At 42.2% G+C, this 16,546-nt stretch overlaps 1 protein-coding gene across 1 annotated transcript in view; it reads left to right on the plus strand.

Annotated features, from left to right (window-relative positions):
- Positions 1-16,546, plus strand: part of DNER (delta/notch like EGF repeat containing) — a 293,066-nt gene that overhangs the window by 124,908 nt on the left and 151,612 nt on the right. Inside the window, exon 4 of the mRNA XM_069466390.1 lies at positions 1,067-1,233. Within this exon, the coding sequence (XP_069322491.1) occupies positions 1,067-1,233 (167 nt within the window). The remainder of the gene's footprint in view (positions 1-1,066; positions 1,234-16,546) is intronic.

Consider the following 16,546-nt stretch of genomic DNA (forward strand, 5'->3'; position numbering starts at 1 on the left):
CTTGCTGGGCTGCAGATGGGCGCCCCGCCCGCTGGTCCCACGGAAGGATCAGGACCAGTGACATTTCCTTCTCAGCCTTTCTTGTTTAGTTCCTATTCTCTTAACTTTCTAAGTCTTTCCAAATGTTCTGGTTTTCTATCCCTTTAAATGCTTTTGTTTTCTTCTTCTCCACGACCCTGAAATTCTCTGCGACTGTCTGTCGGCTGCAGAACTGGACAGAAAGAGCAGAGTCTGACCCAGGCTGAGGTGATGGGAGTGCCGAATTCACTTGCGGGGGTTACTGGCTCCCTACACTTTATTCGTGAATTTAATCACTTACTGAACCTTTATTGAGGCCCCTGCTGCAGTCGGGGGGCTCTGTGCAGAGTCAGTGACCTTCTGACCCAGGTAGAGAAACCCAGTTCTCCAGGAGCGCAGGGGAGCACGGGCAGCCGGGGTGGTCCCCGGACGGTGTCCCAGGTGGAGAAGGATACAAAGGTTGGGAGCTAGAAAAGACCTGGCTTGGGGCACAGCCAGTAACTCCTTCTTGCTGGAGCTTCGGGCCACTAGGATGGAGGAGGAAGTGAGGCTGGAGGGGAGCTGGGGCCGGGGTGACTGGGTTTGTAGACGGCGCATCCTCTGGGTTTTACACTGAAAATAAGCGGGGGGACCTGAAGCAGAGGAGGGAGGGACACATGTTTGCTTATTTTGACAGCATAACGCAGGTGCAGTACACATATATATTAAATTCACGCAAGCCTCTTTTTTATATTGTGTGGATATGGAAGGATTTGCTGTAAAAAAAAACAACTCAAAGTGCTCTTTTATTAGTCATTAAATTTGTTGCCCAAAGGTGAGTTACCAATGAGTCATTTTGTGGTATATTTTGAACAGGTGGGAGGTAGACGTTTCTAACAAATGCGGGAAACTTTGTGCGCAAAGTGGATGCTTGTCTGTAAGATCATGTGGTCAATTTCCTGATACCTTTGTGGATGTACATGTTGTCTTTATTTTTAATTGATGGACTGGTTTGAAGATGAATTTTTTTCGGAAAGGGACTTTCTGTTTACATCATTCCCGTTTTCAGGATTCGGCAAGATGCCACTGCTTCGCTGATTTTGCTATGGAAGGTCACGGCCACGGGATTCCAACAGTGTTCCCTCATAGATGGACGCAGTGTGACCCCTCTCCAGGCTCCAGGGGGCCTTGTTCTCCTGGAGGAGATGCTCGCCCTGGGGAATAATCACTTCATTGGTGAGTTTTGGAAATCTTTTACTCGATACCACATCTGATTCAGCTCAACCTTGGTTTGGTGTTTAGAGATAGTAGGCAGGGAATTTTGCCCAGATAATCTGAATTCTAGCCATCAGTACTATTTTCTTCATTTTGGATAAGGTTTTACAACCACAAATGGGTTCTAATGTATTTGCAGTGAGGCTCAAATTGGAAAAAGCGTGAGCTCTGGAAAGACTGTATTCCAGCCCTGGCCAGAGCATCATAGCTGTGTGATCTTTGGCACTTAATGTCAGTTTTCCTTTTGACTGTCCATTTTCTCCGGGAATTGTGGGCAACTTGAGATGTCAGATGTTGTTTCCACTTATTTCAGCCTGACTTAGGGCTGTCAGGCACAGCACCTCACTAGTGATTTGCCACTTCGGGGCCCCTGACTCAGTAGCAACTTGTGGGATTACAACTCTCTTTGGGGCTCCTCTCCCCCACAACCACCCCTCCTGCATGAGTCAATTCTAACTTTTTACCCTTTCTTGAACTTTTCTAAATGATCACATGTCTAATTAGCTGTTTTCAAATTCCCCTACCTTGGAGTAGAAATGGCAGTCAGAAAGCAAGATCCTCATATTTCCTCTGCATCCCCTGCCACCCTCCCTCTTGCTCCTCCCAAGAGCTGCACTTGGACAGTTCTCAGAGGGCCACCTTTCCCCTAGTTTAGCATTCCAGCTATATCTTCCCAGTTGTCTTCATCCCTCACCCGGCATATGGTACCCCTGGGGTTGGAACCTGCAACTCCAGCCCTTTAGCATGCTGATATAATCAGCTGCTTTATTAGAGCTTGTTCCAGCTTGCAGCCTCAATTCAGAGACACAAGCAAAGGTGTAGAATCTACCCATCCCAGTCCAGTGCACCCAAGCAGCTTCTTTCATCCTGCTGTCAATACCTTCTCCTGTCTGACCGTATACTTGGTTGTCACCTGCAGGCTGGGGTGAGCAGTGACAGCACCTGTCTCTCAGGGAGGTTGGGAGGATTAAATGAGACATTCGGTATGAAAGGATGATTTACAAATGTTAAGGATTATTCTAGGATACTTTCTCTATTTTTTTCTGAGATATGCTAAATATTTTGCTCAATAGATGGAAGATAAACATTTAGACTTATTTTTTCTCTACAATATATGTTTGAAGCAAATATAATGAAGATAAAGGCATAAGAGAAAATGTTCAGCACTATATAATTTATATTGCATTTTATATTTGACTGAACCTCCTCTGATGAGAAGGTCTTTTTCCAATCTTTGGAAATCCAGCTTGGGGAAGCAGGGATTTTATTGGATGGAGAGAAGGTAAGGAGACATCAGTTTGGGAAATGGACATAGCTGGACAAAGGGGGTGGGGTAGGCGTGTTTAACTTCAGACCAGTCAGGATGGTTACTAGGTAATCAGAATTGTGGATAAAGTATTGTCAGGAGTCAAATCTAAATTTCACTCCCCAATACATTTCAAGGTACCTATTGTTTACTTCTGTATCTGTTGTAACAATTCATCTAAAAGGAAATAGTTTGTATATTTTGAAAATTTATTGATGACATGGAGGGAGGTAATAGTTCAAGGAAATGTATGAAGTATCACTACTCTGAAATGTCATTAATGTTACCAGAAGATACCTATTTGAAATACAGACATTCCCTGGCTTACCATGGTTTGACAACGATTTTTCAACTTATAGATGATTCGAAAGAGGAGTGTGTTCAAACTTATGAGTTCAAATATGTTATTTCCGTACAACTATTTTGGTTTTCATTTTCAGTACAGTATTCAATAAATCAAGTGAGATTGTCAACACTTTGTTATAAAAAAGACTTCATGTTAGGTGATTTTGCCCAACTGTAGGCTAATATAAGTGTTCTGAGCACGTTTAAGGTAGGTTAAGTGTATTTAGTGCATTTTCAACTTACAGTATTTTCAACTTGTGATGGGTTTATCAGGATGTAACTCCATTGTCAAGGAACATCTGTATTAGCTTACATTTTATACTACCTTTGGTTGTAACATAACTATAACCTTAGACTGACATTGGGAGTGGGAATGGATATTAATAGAGAAGGAACTTCCAATATTAATATAAATTAATTTTTTTGAGATAGAAGAAATTTTGTGACTCATACGCAATTTGAGCTCATTTTGCTAACCAGAAGTTTTATGATAAAAATTATCTTTGGTTGAATTGTATTATTCCCTAGGGGAATAATTTTAAAAACTTTAATTTGATATGTTAATAACTAAATTAAGGAATTCTTTCATAAAAAGTATACTTTAGGTTACAATGAAGAGACAATGATGAGTAACACCCTTTATTTCCATAAACCATTTTTTTCTATTTTGAAAATTTGTGATCTGATATCTTTTTTCATTTCCTAGCTAGAGCTAAGTATTTCACATAGCTTGGTAATGGAGATCACAATCTTTTAGTGCTATTCTCTTGAAAGGTAGCAGACAGTCCTGTCACACAAGCTCCTCCCAAGGACGAACAGCCAGCTTCCTAACGAGGATACATTGGCTGCACCTACATCCTGCCAGCTACTTCTTTTACAAAATCTTTTTATCTTAAAGAAACAAGAGTTATCTTTTGTAATCATTGTGGAAGGCTTATGCTTACTATAATACATTGACATGTGTTTAATGCTCATTTCATTTTATTTTTTAAAAAGGAGCTTGTTAAAATGATTCACTTTTACAGTCTGGGCCCTCTAGACATGAACACGTTTTAGCGAAGAACCAAAGACTATTCTGAAGAGTACAGTGCCGCCGTGCATTTGATAGCCCAGCAAACGGATGCTAGTGTGGGTAGAAGAAAACTTCCATGGCAAAAGGAGAGTAAAGTTCCAGAACTGTCTTGTATTTCAGTCCCTGCTGCTCCTTTTCGGAAAGAAACTTGAGGCACTTTGGGGTATTGATGGTTTCCTCTCTCCCCTGCACTCTGAGTAGACTCCACATGCCTGACTGCCAAAGGTATTTTGATATTTCTATGCAACAGGCAGAGGAGTCCCTGCTGTGTCTTCGGGAGACAAACTTGGTTGCTAATCCCAGATTTTCACCAATGCTCTTTTTTTTTTTTTTTAAAAAAAAAAAAAAAAAAAAGCTTATTGCTGAGAGCCTAATGTTCTACGCATTCTGGATGCAGATAATACATTTAAATTTGACCTTTTTCAGTGTTGCTACATTAAATTTTTTAAACATTTTTCCTTCATTACCATTGCCTCATTAATATTTACATTCTTTCGTAGAAAGAAAGAGATGATAGAATGTTCTACCTCATAGCATCCGCCTCTTTCGTCCTGTGTTGCCACTACATTTGAACCCTTCCGTCCTTTCTTTAATTATCTTTTGTTTTCCGTTAATATGCTGTTTCCAAGTATGTTATTTGCTTTATGCGATGTTTTGGGGTAAATAACCAACTTAACCTTTGTTTAACATCCTCCACTCCGTGGGGAGCATCAGAGGTGCTCATTAGCTCCCCAAGTGATTCATTTGCCCCAGAGTTTGGATTTCCCAAGAGTCAAGCTCATTGCCCCAGTCACATTTGCATGAAACACAGGTGTGGCTTTCCTGTTTTAAGTATGGTCAATTTTTTTCCCCTTGTGGTTGTCCGGAGACATTGATATAATGGCCCACCTTGGGGGTGAGGGCCAAACCAGCCCTCTGCGGGGTGGCCTCTATGCTGGAAAACTGTTGCAGGTCACATTTCCTTAGGGGCAAGCCCCACTGGACCCACTGGACCCCTTTTCTGGGCTATTTCCCCTCCCGCCTCCTGCCCTCAGGCGGAGCTCCCTTCACTCCTGCGCTGCGGACCTCACTGCCAGGGCCAGCCCTACCTGGCACACACCCCTCCCCGCCACCCCCATTTTCTCTGTGCCTCAGACCCCGAAATGCGATCTGTCTCCAAGGCCTCATTTAAACCCACTTCTTTTGGAGTGGTTTTTGAGAAAATGACTAGCTAAAGATTCCACTCTACATGGAGTCTCAGATCTCCTTTAACTCATAAAATGTGACACACACACAGGCAAACCTGGAACATTCTCGAGGTTAGTTCTCTGTTTGGTCGGAAAACTCAGGCAGCTGTATCTGCTCTCTCCATAATTCCTGTCTGCAGACTCACTCGGAGAAATCCCAATTTTTCCTACACACTTTTCTCTCATGTGGTTCGTATTTGTTGTTTCCTCAATCCTTTTTTTTTTTTTTTATCCCTTTCTTAGTCTTTGAAATTACTTTCATTTTGACCCAGTTTATTCTTCTTTCTAGCCTTCCTTTATAGTGGTCTGTCTGGCCCCTTATACTGGCCTTTTTCTCTTTCATCCTATCCTCCTGCTCATAACCTACTATTTTTTAAATCACTTTTATTAGGTAGACATTTACACCATCCTTTTTTATAGTTTCAGTACTTTTTTAAATGTTGAATTTACATTATAAAAATAACTGCATGTTAATGTTTAATCCAAGCTGGTGGTATTTCGTGTGTGACCTCCTAAAATGCTTCTCTTATAACTTTAGATCCACTTTTAATTTCATGAAGGGGTGAATGGTACACCTGTGGCCCATAGGAATGTCCTTGTTGGAGCTGGAAACATTTCTTTAGGACTGTGGCTATTAATCACAGAACCCTGGAAACCAACAACTTTCATATCTTTGTAACTGATAATGTAATTGGATTAGAAGATTTCCCTGTCTGCCCATGACCCCTTTGTGTCTCCTGGGAGCTATTGAGAGAGTGCTTTCAGTTGCCTTGGTCCTAAATTTTCAGTTTGAAAAGATTCTCGATTTGCAAAATGGTTCACACAACAGTGCATTCACTTTGTTTTTTTCCTGTTGAGAAATAAGACAGGAATAACCGGGTACTTTAGCAGGTACCAGGAGGGTTAAGACTTTTTTTTTTACTAAGGTACTAAGACTACCTGGGTGCAATGGTCCTTCACAACCCCCAGGGTTAATTCTTTATGTACTTACCTGATGCATTTGTCCTGACTAGCATAGTGAAAAAGTGAAGCTTCCTTGGAGATACAATCTTGTCGCCATACAGTTTACAATATGGTTTTTTTTCCCCAAATGGAATTCTTAATACTAAACCGACGCTGTTATTCTTAAGCAAAACTTCCTAATTTGGGCTCAGTTGGCAGCTGGTTTTGGGACAGTCATGGGGGTCAAAGGTTCATTTCATGGATCTCATGAATCTCCTGAAAATGCACTGTAGTTTTTTTGTATCTGTGCATCCTTCTCAGGAGACAGTCAAAACTTCATTGGATTCTCAAAGGCATCTGAGTCACTAAAAAATTTTAGAGCCACCACTTTAAGCTATGTGTGTGAGATCATGCAAGAATATGTATGCTTTTAAACATTCTCTTCTCATCCAATGACATTTCCTTTGACAGATTTACGTGCTTCCTAAGTCTCCATATTGAGGAACTTAACCTAGTTTTATCTCCTTATATTTGTAGGCAGTAGGGCTGTGGGAAATAGTTCTGTATTAGTTTAGAAAATCTTGCTGTACAAGTCTTATTCTCCAGGCACTGTGCTAGTCTGGAAATGCGAAGATGATTTAGATGTGGCCTCTGAGTGAACGGGGCAACAGAAGCTTATACAAGTGCCACAGACAAGTACAAAAGTGGCTGTAGGATTCAGAGGAAGGAGTAACGAACTCTGCCAGGGGTGGGTAGGGCAGGCAAAGGGTTCCCCCTGGATGTGCGAAGGACAGTGTACGGCATTCTGATGGCACAGGAGTCTGTGCTATTAAGATCATTTAATAATAGTGCTACAAATTGACTAATGACCACCACAACTGGAAACAGAGTTTAATTTCAAAGGCATGTAACAAAACCTTTGAAAATTCCATCCACCTTCCAACTGCCTCTCATCTTGGATAGGAACAAATTTATATAAAGAGGTCCTCAAGGTATGAATTGTATTTCTTGAGTTCTCTGTTTATCCTGCAAGGGAAAGGAGGGACCTTCTAGTCTTTGACTAGATTTTCAGGTAGTCCTTTGGAATTCCGGAATAAAACTCTATTCTTGTTCCTGAACTCGACCTCCTCCCTCCCTTCTGGATGAACTATTTCTGTAAGCCTTGTTCTTTAAAATGAAAGTTTCAAAAGTAATTTTGCTGGAGTTGGGACATCTCAGCCTGTAAATTTGACAGAGGCAGGGATTTGGGGAATGCTCTCCTGAAAGCAGGGCACACTGTTGGGACCGCACAAGCTGGGCTAAGGGTGGCGGCAGCATTAAAAGGGGAAGAAATTCCAAGACAAAAGCAGAGACGAGATGTTGCTAAGATCTCAGTTTGGCTGGAGAGCTCCCTGAAGCCAGGCGTAGCTGCCAGTGTTCATTTTTTATGTGTGTGCCTATTGTAGCCATTTAGGCATCAGGGCTCTCGATGGGTATTCCTTTATCTCAGCCATTTAGTGGTGTATCCTTTGGTTTCTTGCTCAGGAGTTAAAAGGAACCCGGAAATAAATAGGCCGGTGCCTGTGCTTCCCCACCTGCCCTGCTTTTCCCTCGTGTTACTGGCTGGCTCCTAGCTGCGGTGACAGCGTCCTGGCCATGCGGGTCTCCTGGAGCAGCCAGGACCTGGCTCCCTGTGGAGGACTCAGGGTGGAAGGAGATGGGCTGGGGACAGACCAGGACATGTCAGAGGAAAGGGTTCCCATGTGGCATGAGAGATGCTTAACACACGTTTTCCTCTGGTAGGGAGCGGCCACTGACAGGTGCAGGACCCGCCTGGTAATTCGCCTCTTGCAGCGGTGAAGACCTGTGGCCGGCTTGTGTCTTCTCTACACGCTCTCACTTTGGGTTATAGTTTTCTTGCCTCCGATGTCCACTTACATTTACATTTCACTATTTAATGGTGTGAATTTGCTATGAGCCTCTCAGATAGTTTGGATTAAGTTAGGATATACAGATAGTGGGCGGGGCACATAAATTTTCACAATGTTCTTTACCTTGATAATATCTTCATTGATTATAATTTTTTTTTTAGGTCCCTTAGTAAAAGGGAGTCTTTATCCTGGCTCTGGTGCAGTACAGCTGGGCAGATTCTCTGAAACATCTTCACTCACCTTTCTTACCCCATCTGTCCTGCAGGCAGGCTGCTGGCAGACCATTTTCTAAAGTTGCCCCTGTCACTCTCATGGTGTCAGGCCCTTGTTCTCCATGCCTGCCCGTTTACATGAAGCTTTAGTCTCCAGGCCATTCTCAAACAAGCCTGCAGGACTTTCTTAGCTCTTACTGGTCAAGTTGGGTTGAGTGTACATATACCATTCAGATAGAGGTTTCTGAGGTCCCTGGCCCCTTGGCTGTACATTGAACTAGAATCTTCCGCTCTAAATGCACAGGTCCCAAGCTTCCTTCAGCTTCCTGGAGTGAAATCTAATTTCCTTTATGCATAAAGTCCCACTGTTGGGAGTCCCACCTTCATGACTGCCACCCTGTCTGGCAATGCACCTGCCGCTGCAGGCCCCTCCCTCTGTCTGGACCCTGACGTCGTGATAACCCCGTTAGCTCTGCTTCAGACCACATCCAGCTCTGAGACCCAGGCCAGCCTGGACTGGGGCTGCGTCTTTCCTGCCTCTGAACCTTGTGGTCTGGCTGGCTGTTCAGTGCTCCTGGCTATTCCCCTAACCCAGCCCTGCAAGTTTTCCATTTGTTCCTCTCTGTACAGCTGGTGTCACTTCTCCTGGCCCCCCACTTGTGGCTCCCCTTCTCCTTCTTTCAAGGCTTTTATAAAGTCTTTGCTTTACCAGTCCTTTGTCTCGTTTCTCTCTGCAAATTGCATTTACAGCATCACACACTTCGCACCAGAATGTTCACCATCCCCCCGCCCTGTTTATTGGTATGCTAGTTTTGTACGTTTAATGAAACAGCAAACTTCTAGAGAGAAGGGACCATGTCACAGCTCCTTGCAACCATGATGACCACATGGTAGTCACCTGACTGCTTAAATTTTGTTCATACATAAATTATTCCGCTCAGGAAATGCCATGTGAAGAAAATTCCCAGCTGCAAAATGTCAATCTTAAGAATCCTTTGTGGGTTTTTATAACCTACCTCTGTGACATTTAAATCCTTCTCCCCCTTTTATTACATTAAAAGTATTTTAGAGGATCAAATGAAAAGGGAAAAAAAAAGAAAAGAAAAGAAACTTTTCATCATTCTTTTGGGAATGGTATTCTTTGTCTTTTAAGATATCTTGGTCTCGGGGCCAGAGGTAAAATAGTTGAAGAAAGTTTGGAAAGGACCCCACCTATAGAACCATTAACATCTTCTTTTGCTGAAAGTGTAAGATTTAAAGAAGAAAATGCAAATATTTCACCTTTTCATGGTCATTTTAAAACCACAGTTGAATAAGGTCTATTGAACTCCCTGCAATAGAAGGAGGGGAAAAAACCCTTAAGAATGTTCAAATAAAAAGCAATAGTTGGAAAAGAACAAAAACAGAGGAAGTATAAAGCTGCCCCAAATGGCATAATTTAGATCCAAATTCACGTTTGCTTAGTGCAAAGATTTCTAAAAACTTTAAATTTTACTTAAATTCAGACCACATTTCTATATTATCAGCAATCAGGATTATTCTTTTTTTTTTCTTTAGAGATGGAGTCTCTCTCTGTTGCCAGGCTGGAGTGCAGTGGTGTAATCATAGCTCACTGCAACTTTGAATGCTTGGGCTCAGGTGATCCTCCCACCTCAGCCTCCAGAGCAGCTGGCACCACCATGCCTGACTCATTTTTTTTTTTTTAAGGTACAGGATCTTGCTATGTTGCCCAGCCTGGTCTCAAACTCCTGGCCTCAAGTGATCCTCCCACCTCAGCCTCCCAAAGTGCTGGGCTTACAGGCATGAGCAACTGCTCCCAGCCAGGATTATTCCTTTTGATCTTCTTTTTATTATTGTTAATGAATATCAGGATTTTTTTTTTATTAGTTGGCCTTGAACTTCACACCCTACTTCTATCTTTCTAAATATTGTCATGGTCAGCATCATTTATTTGTTGGTACATATTGATTGTGGCAATAAACTGAGCATCATTAAAAGTACTCTATTCTGGACATGCCTGGTCCCTACGGCTGGCAGTCTAAGATTCAGTGGCCCACTGGGGATCAGTTGCCCAGGCTGTGCAATGGGGCAGGCGATCAAAGATGAATAAGATGTTCCTGGAATGAGGCTCGTTAAAAAGGCAGATTCCTGGTCTACTCACAGACCCGGTAGGTCCTTAGGAGAATTTTTTATAATGTCTTCAGGTGATTCTTTTGCACGCTAAAATTTGTGCAAATTCTGGGAACTAATTAAGAAGTAAAGGACAACCCTTCGGTTGAGTAAAACCAGTCCAAGTGCATGTGTAAGGACACGGTTGTAAGTTACTAAAGTGCTTTTGCAGTTCTTGTGCATCAATTTCAAAATTTAAGAGAACAAAGCAGCTTCAGATAATTCTATAAATTGGGCCTGATGCATTAAGTGGAGGAGTTTCTTGGTTTCGAGAAACAAATTCAAGGTTTGCCTTTATAACGACAAATTTTCCCTTTCTTTCTTTCCTCATTGTGCCTCATTCTCTCTCCCTCTCCCTGGGCACTTTATTTTAAAAACTAAAGCTAGCACATTTTATTTATAGATTAATTTGTAAGAATTAAATAATAAAGAAAATTATTTTTATATTTTAAAGAATGTCTTCTTAATTCTGGAAAGAAATACCTTACTATTTAACCCATACTAGTGAATTTTAACCCAAATCTTGTCCACAGAATCTGATTAAGATATTTCTTTAAGGCTTTCCCTGCTTCTTTTAACTTAGAGACAAACTTTCTCAGGGCTTTGCCAGTTTACCGTCAAAAGCTTTTCTTAGCTCCTGTCAGTGCGCATTTCAACTAAGAAAGTAATTTTTTTAAATTGCCTTTCTTCTAGCCAGATTTCTGCTCCTTGTAGCATTTCTTCTCTTTCTTGTTTCTAAGGGGGGGAGAGAGAGGAAGAGAGCCGGAGAGGGGTAGAGAGAGAGAGAGGGAAGAGAAAGTTTCTCAGGACTAAATATAAAAACCTCTGGGACTATGGTTTTCTCTCAGCAGAAAGTAATTTACTTTCTTTTGAAGAATGAAAAAGGCTCAATTGTCTATTTCTTATTATGAAAGTAATATATACAAGAAAGAGAAGAAAAATGGAAATTTCCTGTCCTGTAACCTCCATCCCGTTACTGACAACCAGGGTTTATGTTTTGTGGTATTTCCTTTTCTTGGTATGAGGATGTGTGCATATAGACACACAGGTTTGTTTGAAAGAAGGACACATTGATGTACGATCTGGTTATTTGCTTTTTCCCCTTAATGTATCAATGACATTCTTTTATGTTAATAAATATAAGTCCATAAAATTCTTCTTCTTCTTTTTTTTTTTTTTTGAGACAGAGTGTCGCTTTGTTGCCCTGGCTAGAGTGAGTGCCGTGGCATCAGCCTAGCTCACAGCAACCTCAAACTCCTGGGCTTAAGCGATCCTCCTGCCTCAGCCTCCCGAGTAGCTGGGACTACAGGCATGTGCCACCATGCCCAGCTAATTTTTTTTTATATATATATATTTTAGTTGGCCAGATAATTTCTTTCTATTTTTAGTAGAGACGGGGTCTTGCTCTTCCTCAGGCTGGTCTCAAACTCCTGACCTCAAGTGATCCACCCGCCTCGGCCTCCCAGAGTGCTAGGATTTCAGGCGTGAGCCACCGCGCCCGGCCCATAAAATTCTTCTTAATGGCTGTGTAATGTTCAGTTAAATCAATGTACTACTAATATAATTTAAACAATTAGCACTTTCTTTTCTTTTATCCTTTATTTTGCCTCTTTGGACAGAATTTCAAATATTACTATAACCAGATCGCGTGTCTTCTCTGGTGATTTGTTTGGGTTAAATTCCTGGCTATGGAATTTGCTGGATTAAAGGGTTTGTACATTTTAATGACAAATTTGATACGTGCTATCAAATTGTCCTTAACTTTCTTCCACCTTTCACTCAGGACAGCCAGTTTATCTTTAGAATTGTTCGTTATTCCTCTTCCATTAACTTTCAGCTAGGTGCTGTTAACTATGAATAGATTCAACTGGAAATTTACATATACCTGTTAGCAACTTCCCTAACGATCTGAGATTCTGAGGGATCTCCTTGGGGAGAAAAGTGGTCATTGACAGTTTCCAGAAAAAGGACAGCACAAATCTCTTTAAGCAGAAGATATTTCAAGTTGTTTCATCACAGTATTACATTACATATCACAGTGGTGGTAAATGCAGCAGTTTCATTGGATTATTGCATTTGCAAAGCAGAGTAAACGTGGACTGGCAAAGGGAAGGTAGGAAATAAGCAAGTGGTCGCTGCTCTCATGGTCCTTGTCACATTGCTAAGGTCTGGTGACATTTCTCACACTTAGTGTTATGCAGAGAACATTCGTATTCCAGGGGATTGCGATCCCTGGCTTCATTTCCATTTCCTTCTCTGTGATTCTTTTGCTTTTCCACTACAATATCCTGAAGGTAGACATTTAAGTCCCTTTTACCGTAGTCTTTTTATGAGGTCAGAATGATTCATAAGAATGGGACAAAGGATTGTCCAAAGAAGACAAATATTTTGAAAACCTATCAGGGAGGCTTTAGAGATGATCATTTACTTTTGACACAAAATCATGGTAGTCGTAAAGGTAGTTTTTCGCAAAGGTCTTGGGTGTAAAACTCAGAGCAGCAAGTAATTGGTTGGAAGTAGGGCCTGTCAGCAGGAAAAAATTGTCTAGTTTTTGGTGAGGAATATAAATAATTGGGATTGCATTTCAAAAAGACTCTCTTTCTTCCTCATCTCTGATGCTCTCCCTGACATTTGGGTTTTGAATGCCATGATATTTTTGGTATTCACATGCAGCCTTAACAAGCATCACACGCTCTCACGGTTGTCCTGTTTTAATGCTGTAATTGTGAGTTTGACCTACAAAAGTTATATTTGCTTGGTAGACAAATGGAAAATCTCCTTAAATAAATACACTGACAAATACTGTTTGGCTACATCACTGCCAACAGATGACAGCCTCTGGAACACCACTAGGATAAAAAACAAGGTCTACATCCTCTACTCATCTCTCTGTATGCCTGTTTATCATCAGCAAACACTTGTTGATTAATTATTACATGTAGAACACAGTTCTCAGTGTTGGGGATACAAAGAAATATCAGGTTCCGGAACTTTAACATATTTCAGCCTCCAAAAAGATAGGACATACTTGTTATGTAACCGAGATAAATTTTGTAGTCCCACAGCACAGTCTTGTTTATAAAGTCTTACGCAAGTAAACACAGTCCAGTAACCAAAAAATGAATTAAAACAATTGATGTCTTTATTCATCTTTTTGAGGGAATATGAACTTTGTGGGAAAAGTGCATTCCTATTGTGCAACAAAAATGGTATCCATCTCATCTCATCCTCTCTGCTCTCTTAATAGTCTCCATGTGTTTGGCACCTGCTTCCTCAAATTCTCCCTCCCACGCTCAATGTCTGCTTCCCAATGTCTCCGCCTTTGAGGCTTTTACTTCCTTTCACTTCTTGTTCTGTCCTTTGAGCACTGTGTTTTGTACGTCAATGTGACTCTCTGTTGTCTGTTTGTTCTTAGTTCTTCCCTCTGTCTTGTCCATGACTTGGATTCTCCACAACGGAGAACTTGACTGAGAACTCACCCAGAAAGCAGGAGTCCTTACAAGCTGAAATAAGGGGCAACTGTCAATATTCACACGGTGTTAGATGCTAATGATTTTGAGACAATGCTGCACATAGAGAGGTAAATGAGAAGATAAAGGAGTGTATATAAAACACTAGATGAATGATACAGTCAATTTAAGGTCTATATGAATTCACAAGGGAAGAATATTCACCAAGGGGCAAGTGGAGGCTTTAGACTTGAGATGTGTCTTGAGCTTGGGCTTGAACTGAAGAGTGCTGTGAGAGGGGAAGGCATTGAGGGTAAGAGGGAGGGTGCGTGTTCAGAAATGATAGAGCAATTTAGCTGGGGCAGTGGATCTTAATAAGTCAGCCATGGAAAACTAGGCAGGGCATAGGCTGTGGGGTTACATGTGGTGTTGTGGGTTTTCTTCAGTTTGCAGGCAGTGGCGGTTCAGGGTTTTAGGTGATGAGGGGTGTGGGTGGTGAGGGTGGAGGTGGTCTGGCACAGCATGTCCTGAGGGTCAGAATCAGGTAGATATGGCAGCAGAAAGCAGGGCCCTTGGGTGCCAGGGATGTTGTGAAGGTTGAGTCTGTAGATGTGTTTGTGCAGGAAGGAAGCAGGGAGAAAGGGAAGGTGAAGTCAAGAATGACAGATACCAGAGTTTCAAGTTGGGGGTCTTATTCCTGGGAATATACCCAGCTAGAAAGAAAGGCTCTTTTCTACAAAGAGTGATTGCGTTCAGTTTAGATGTATTTTGGGTATTCAGAAGGCAGTTGGAAATGAAAGGCAGCACCCAAGTTCAGTGGGGAGGCCAGTGCTAGAAAGTGAGACTGGGCCTCTTCTGTTTGGATGTTAGAATTGAAGCTACTGAGAAGGAAGGCAGGACCGAGAGAGGAGGTGCAGGGGTGGAGAGAAAGGGATTTGGGTGAGTGCTAACACTTAGGCGAGTGTAGCACATGGGAGGAGAAAGTGAGCCAGCCAAGGAGGAGTACGAGAGCGAGGAGAAGCAGGGAGGCAGATGGTGAGAGGGAGTGGGATGGGAAGAGCAAACAGAAGAGAGGATTTTAATGTTTGAGATCTTAGCAGGAGAGTCATTTCGAGAGGCCGCGAACTCTGAGTGGGGCTTCCCCTATCAGACAGGCAGTTTCATTTTCCAGTTTATCAAGCCCCAGCCTTGGCATCATGCCTGCCATTTTTCTTTCACTTCCTACATCCATTTAACAGGGAGGCCCCTTGTGCTCAAACTTCAGCACATCCCGAATCTGACCTCATCTGTCCACCTCTGCAGCCACCAGCCTGGCCCAGCGCCAGCCTCACTCACCTGGGTTATTGCAGGAGCCTCCTGTCTGGCCTCCCTGATGTACCCCTGCCCCCCACAATGGGGCTGTATCCTGGGAGGGCCACAGCATGTCCTGTCTCTGCTCACGCTCCTACGGTGGCTCCTATTTCCCTTAGAGCGGAAGCCAAGACTTAAAGGCCAACAAGGCCTGACATGTCTGCCCCTTAATTCTCTGATTGTGTCTCCTACCCCTCTCCCTCTTACTCCTGCCTCTTCTGGAACGTCTCAGGCAACCTCCCATCTCTAGGCCTGTGCACTGGCCACCCCTCACCTGAGCCCTCCCTTACCTGGGCCCTCCCTTACCTGTTCTATGTCTTTGCTAACTTGTCACCCACTCTTGGACAACTGCAACCTCCCTTCTCCTCGTGCCCTTAGGACTCCACACCCCTGTACCCTGCTCTCTTTTGCCTCATAGAACTTATCACTTTCTAATATAGAGTATAACTTATAGATTATTACCCGTGTGTCCTGCTAAAAGGTGAGCATGATGGAAGCAGGGAGCTCTGCATGTTTTGTTTAATGTTTAGTCACAATCACTTAATGTGGTGCCTGGTTCATAGTAGGCACTTAATAAATATTTACTGAATAAATAAATTCAATGAATATTGAGTTACTGGTGAGTAATCAGAGGGGGATTATTTTGTAAGTGTGGAAACCCAGCTCAAACTTGTTTATGGAAACAACCAAAAAACCAGCAAGCAAAGATGATGGGTAGAGTCTCATGCAACTGAAAGTCCAGGGGTGAATCCGATTTCAGTAAGTGTCACAGCCAACCTGAATCAGACAGAGCTCCTGCAAGAGAATGACAGCCCTCTGACACGTCTGGTTTGGGCTTGTTTTAGATTTCATGCATTTGATCATATTTTATAGAATACATTATTGAGGTACATAGATGTACCTGCTTATATCCATGCACCCACCATAGATACACACACACATAGGTGCATGTATGTGTGTGCAGTTGTCCTTCCTTAACTGTGAGTTCCACATCCATGGATTCAACCAGCCTCCAACTGAAAATATTTGGGGAAAAACCTCAATAAAAAGTAAAAATACAACAATAAAAAATAATACCAAAACCCCCAATAAGTATAACAACTATTTGCATGACATTTACATTGTGTTAGGTATTTAAGTAATCTAGAAATGATGTAAGGTATATGAGAGGATGTGCATGGGCTATATGCAAACACGACTCCATTTTATATGAGACTTGAGCATCTTCAGATTTTGGGATCTAGGTGGGTTCCTACAACCAATCTGCAAATACCAAGGGACAACTGTATACAC

Source organism: Eulemur rufifrons, chromosome 1 (assembly GCF_041146395.1).
Source record: "Eulemur rufifrons isolate Redbay chromosome 1, OSU_ERuf_1, whole genome shotgun sequence".
NCBI lineage: Eukaryota > Metazoa > Chordata > Mammalia > Primates > Lemuridae > Eulemur > Eulemur rufifrons.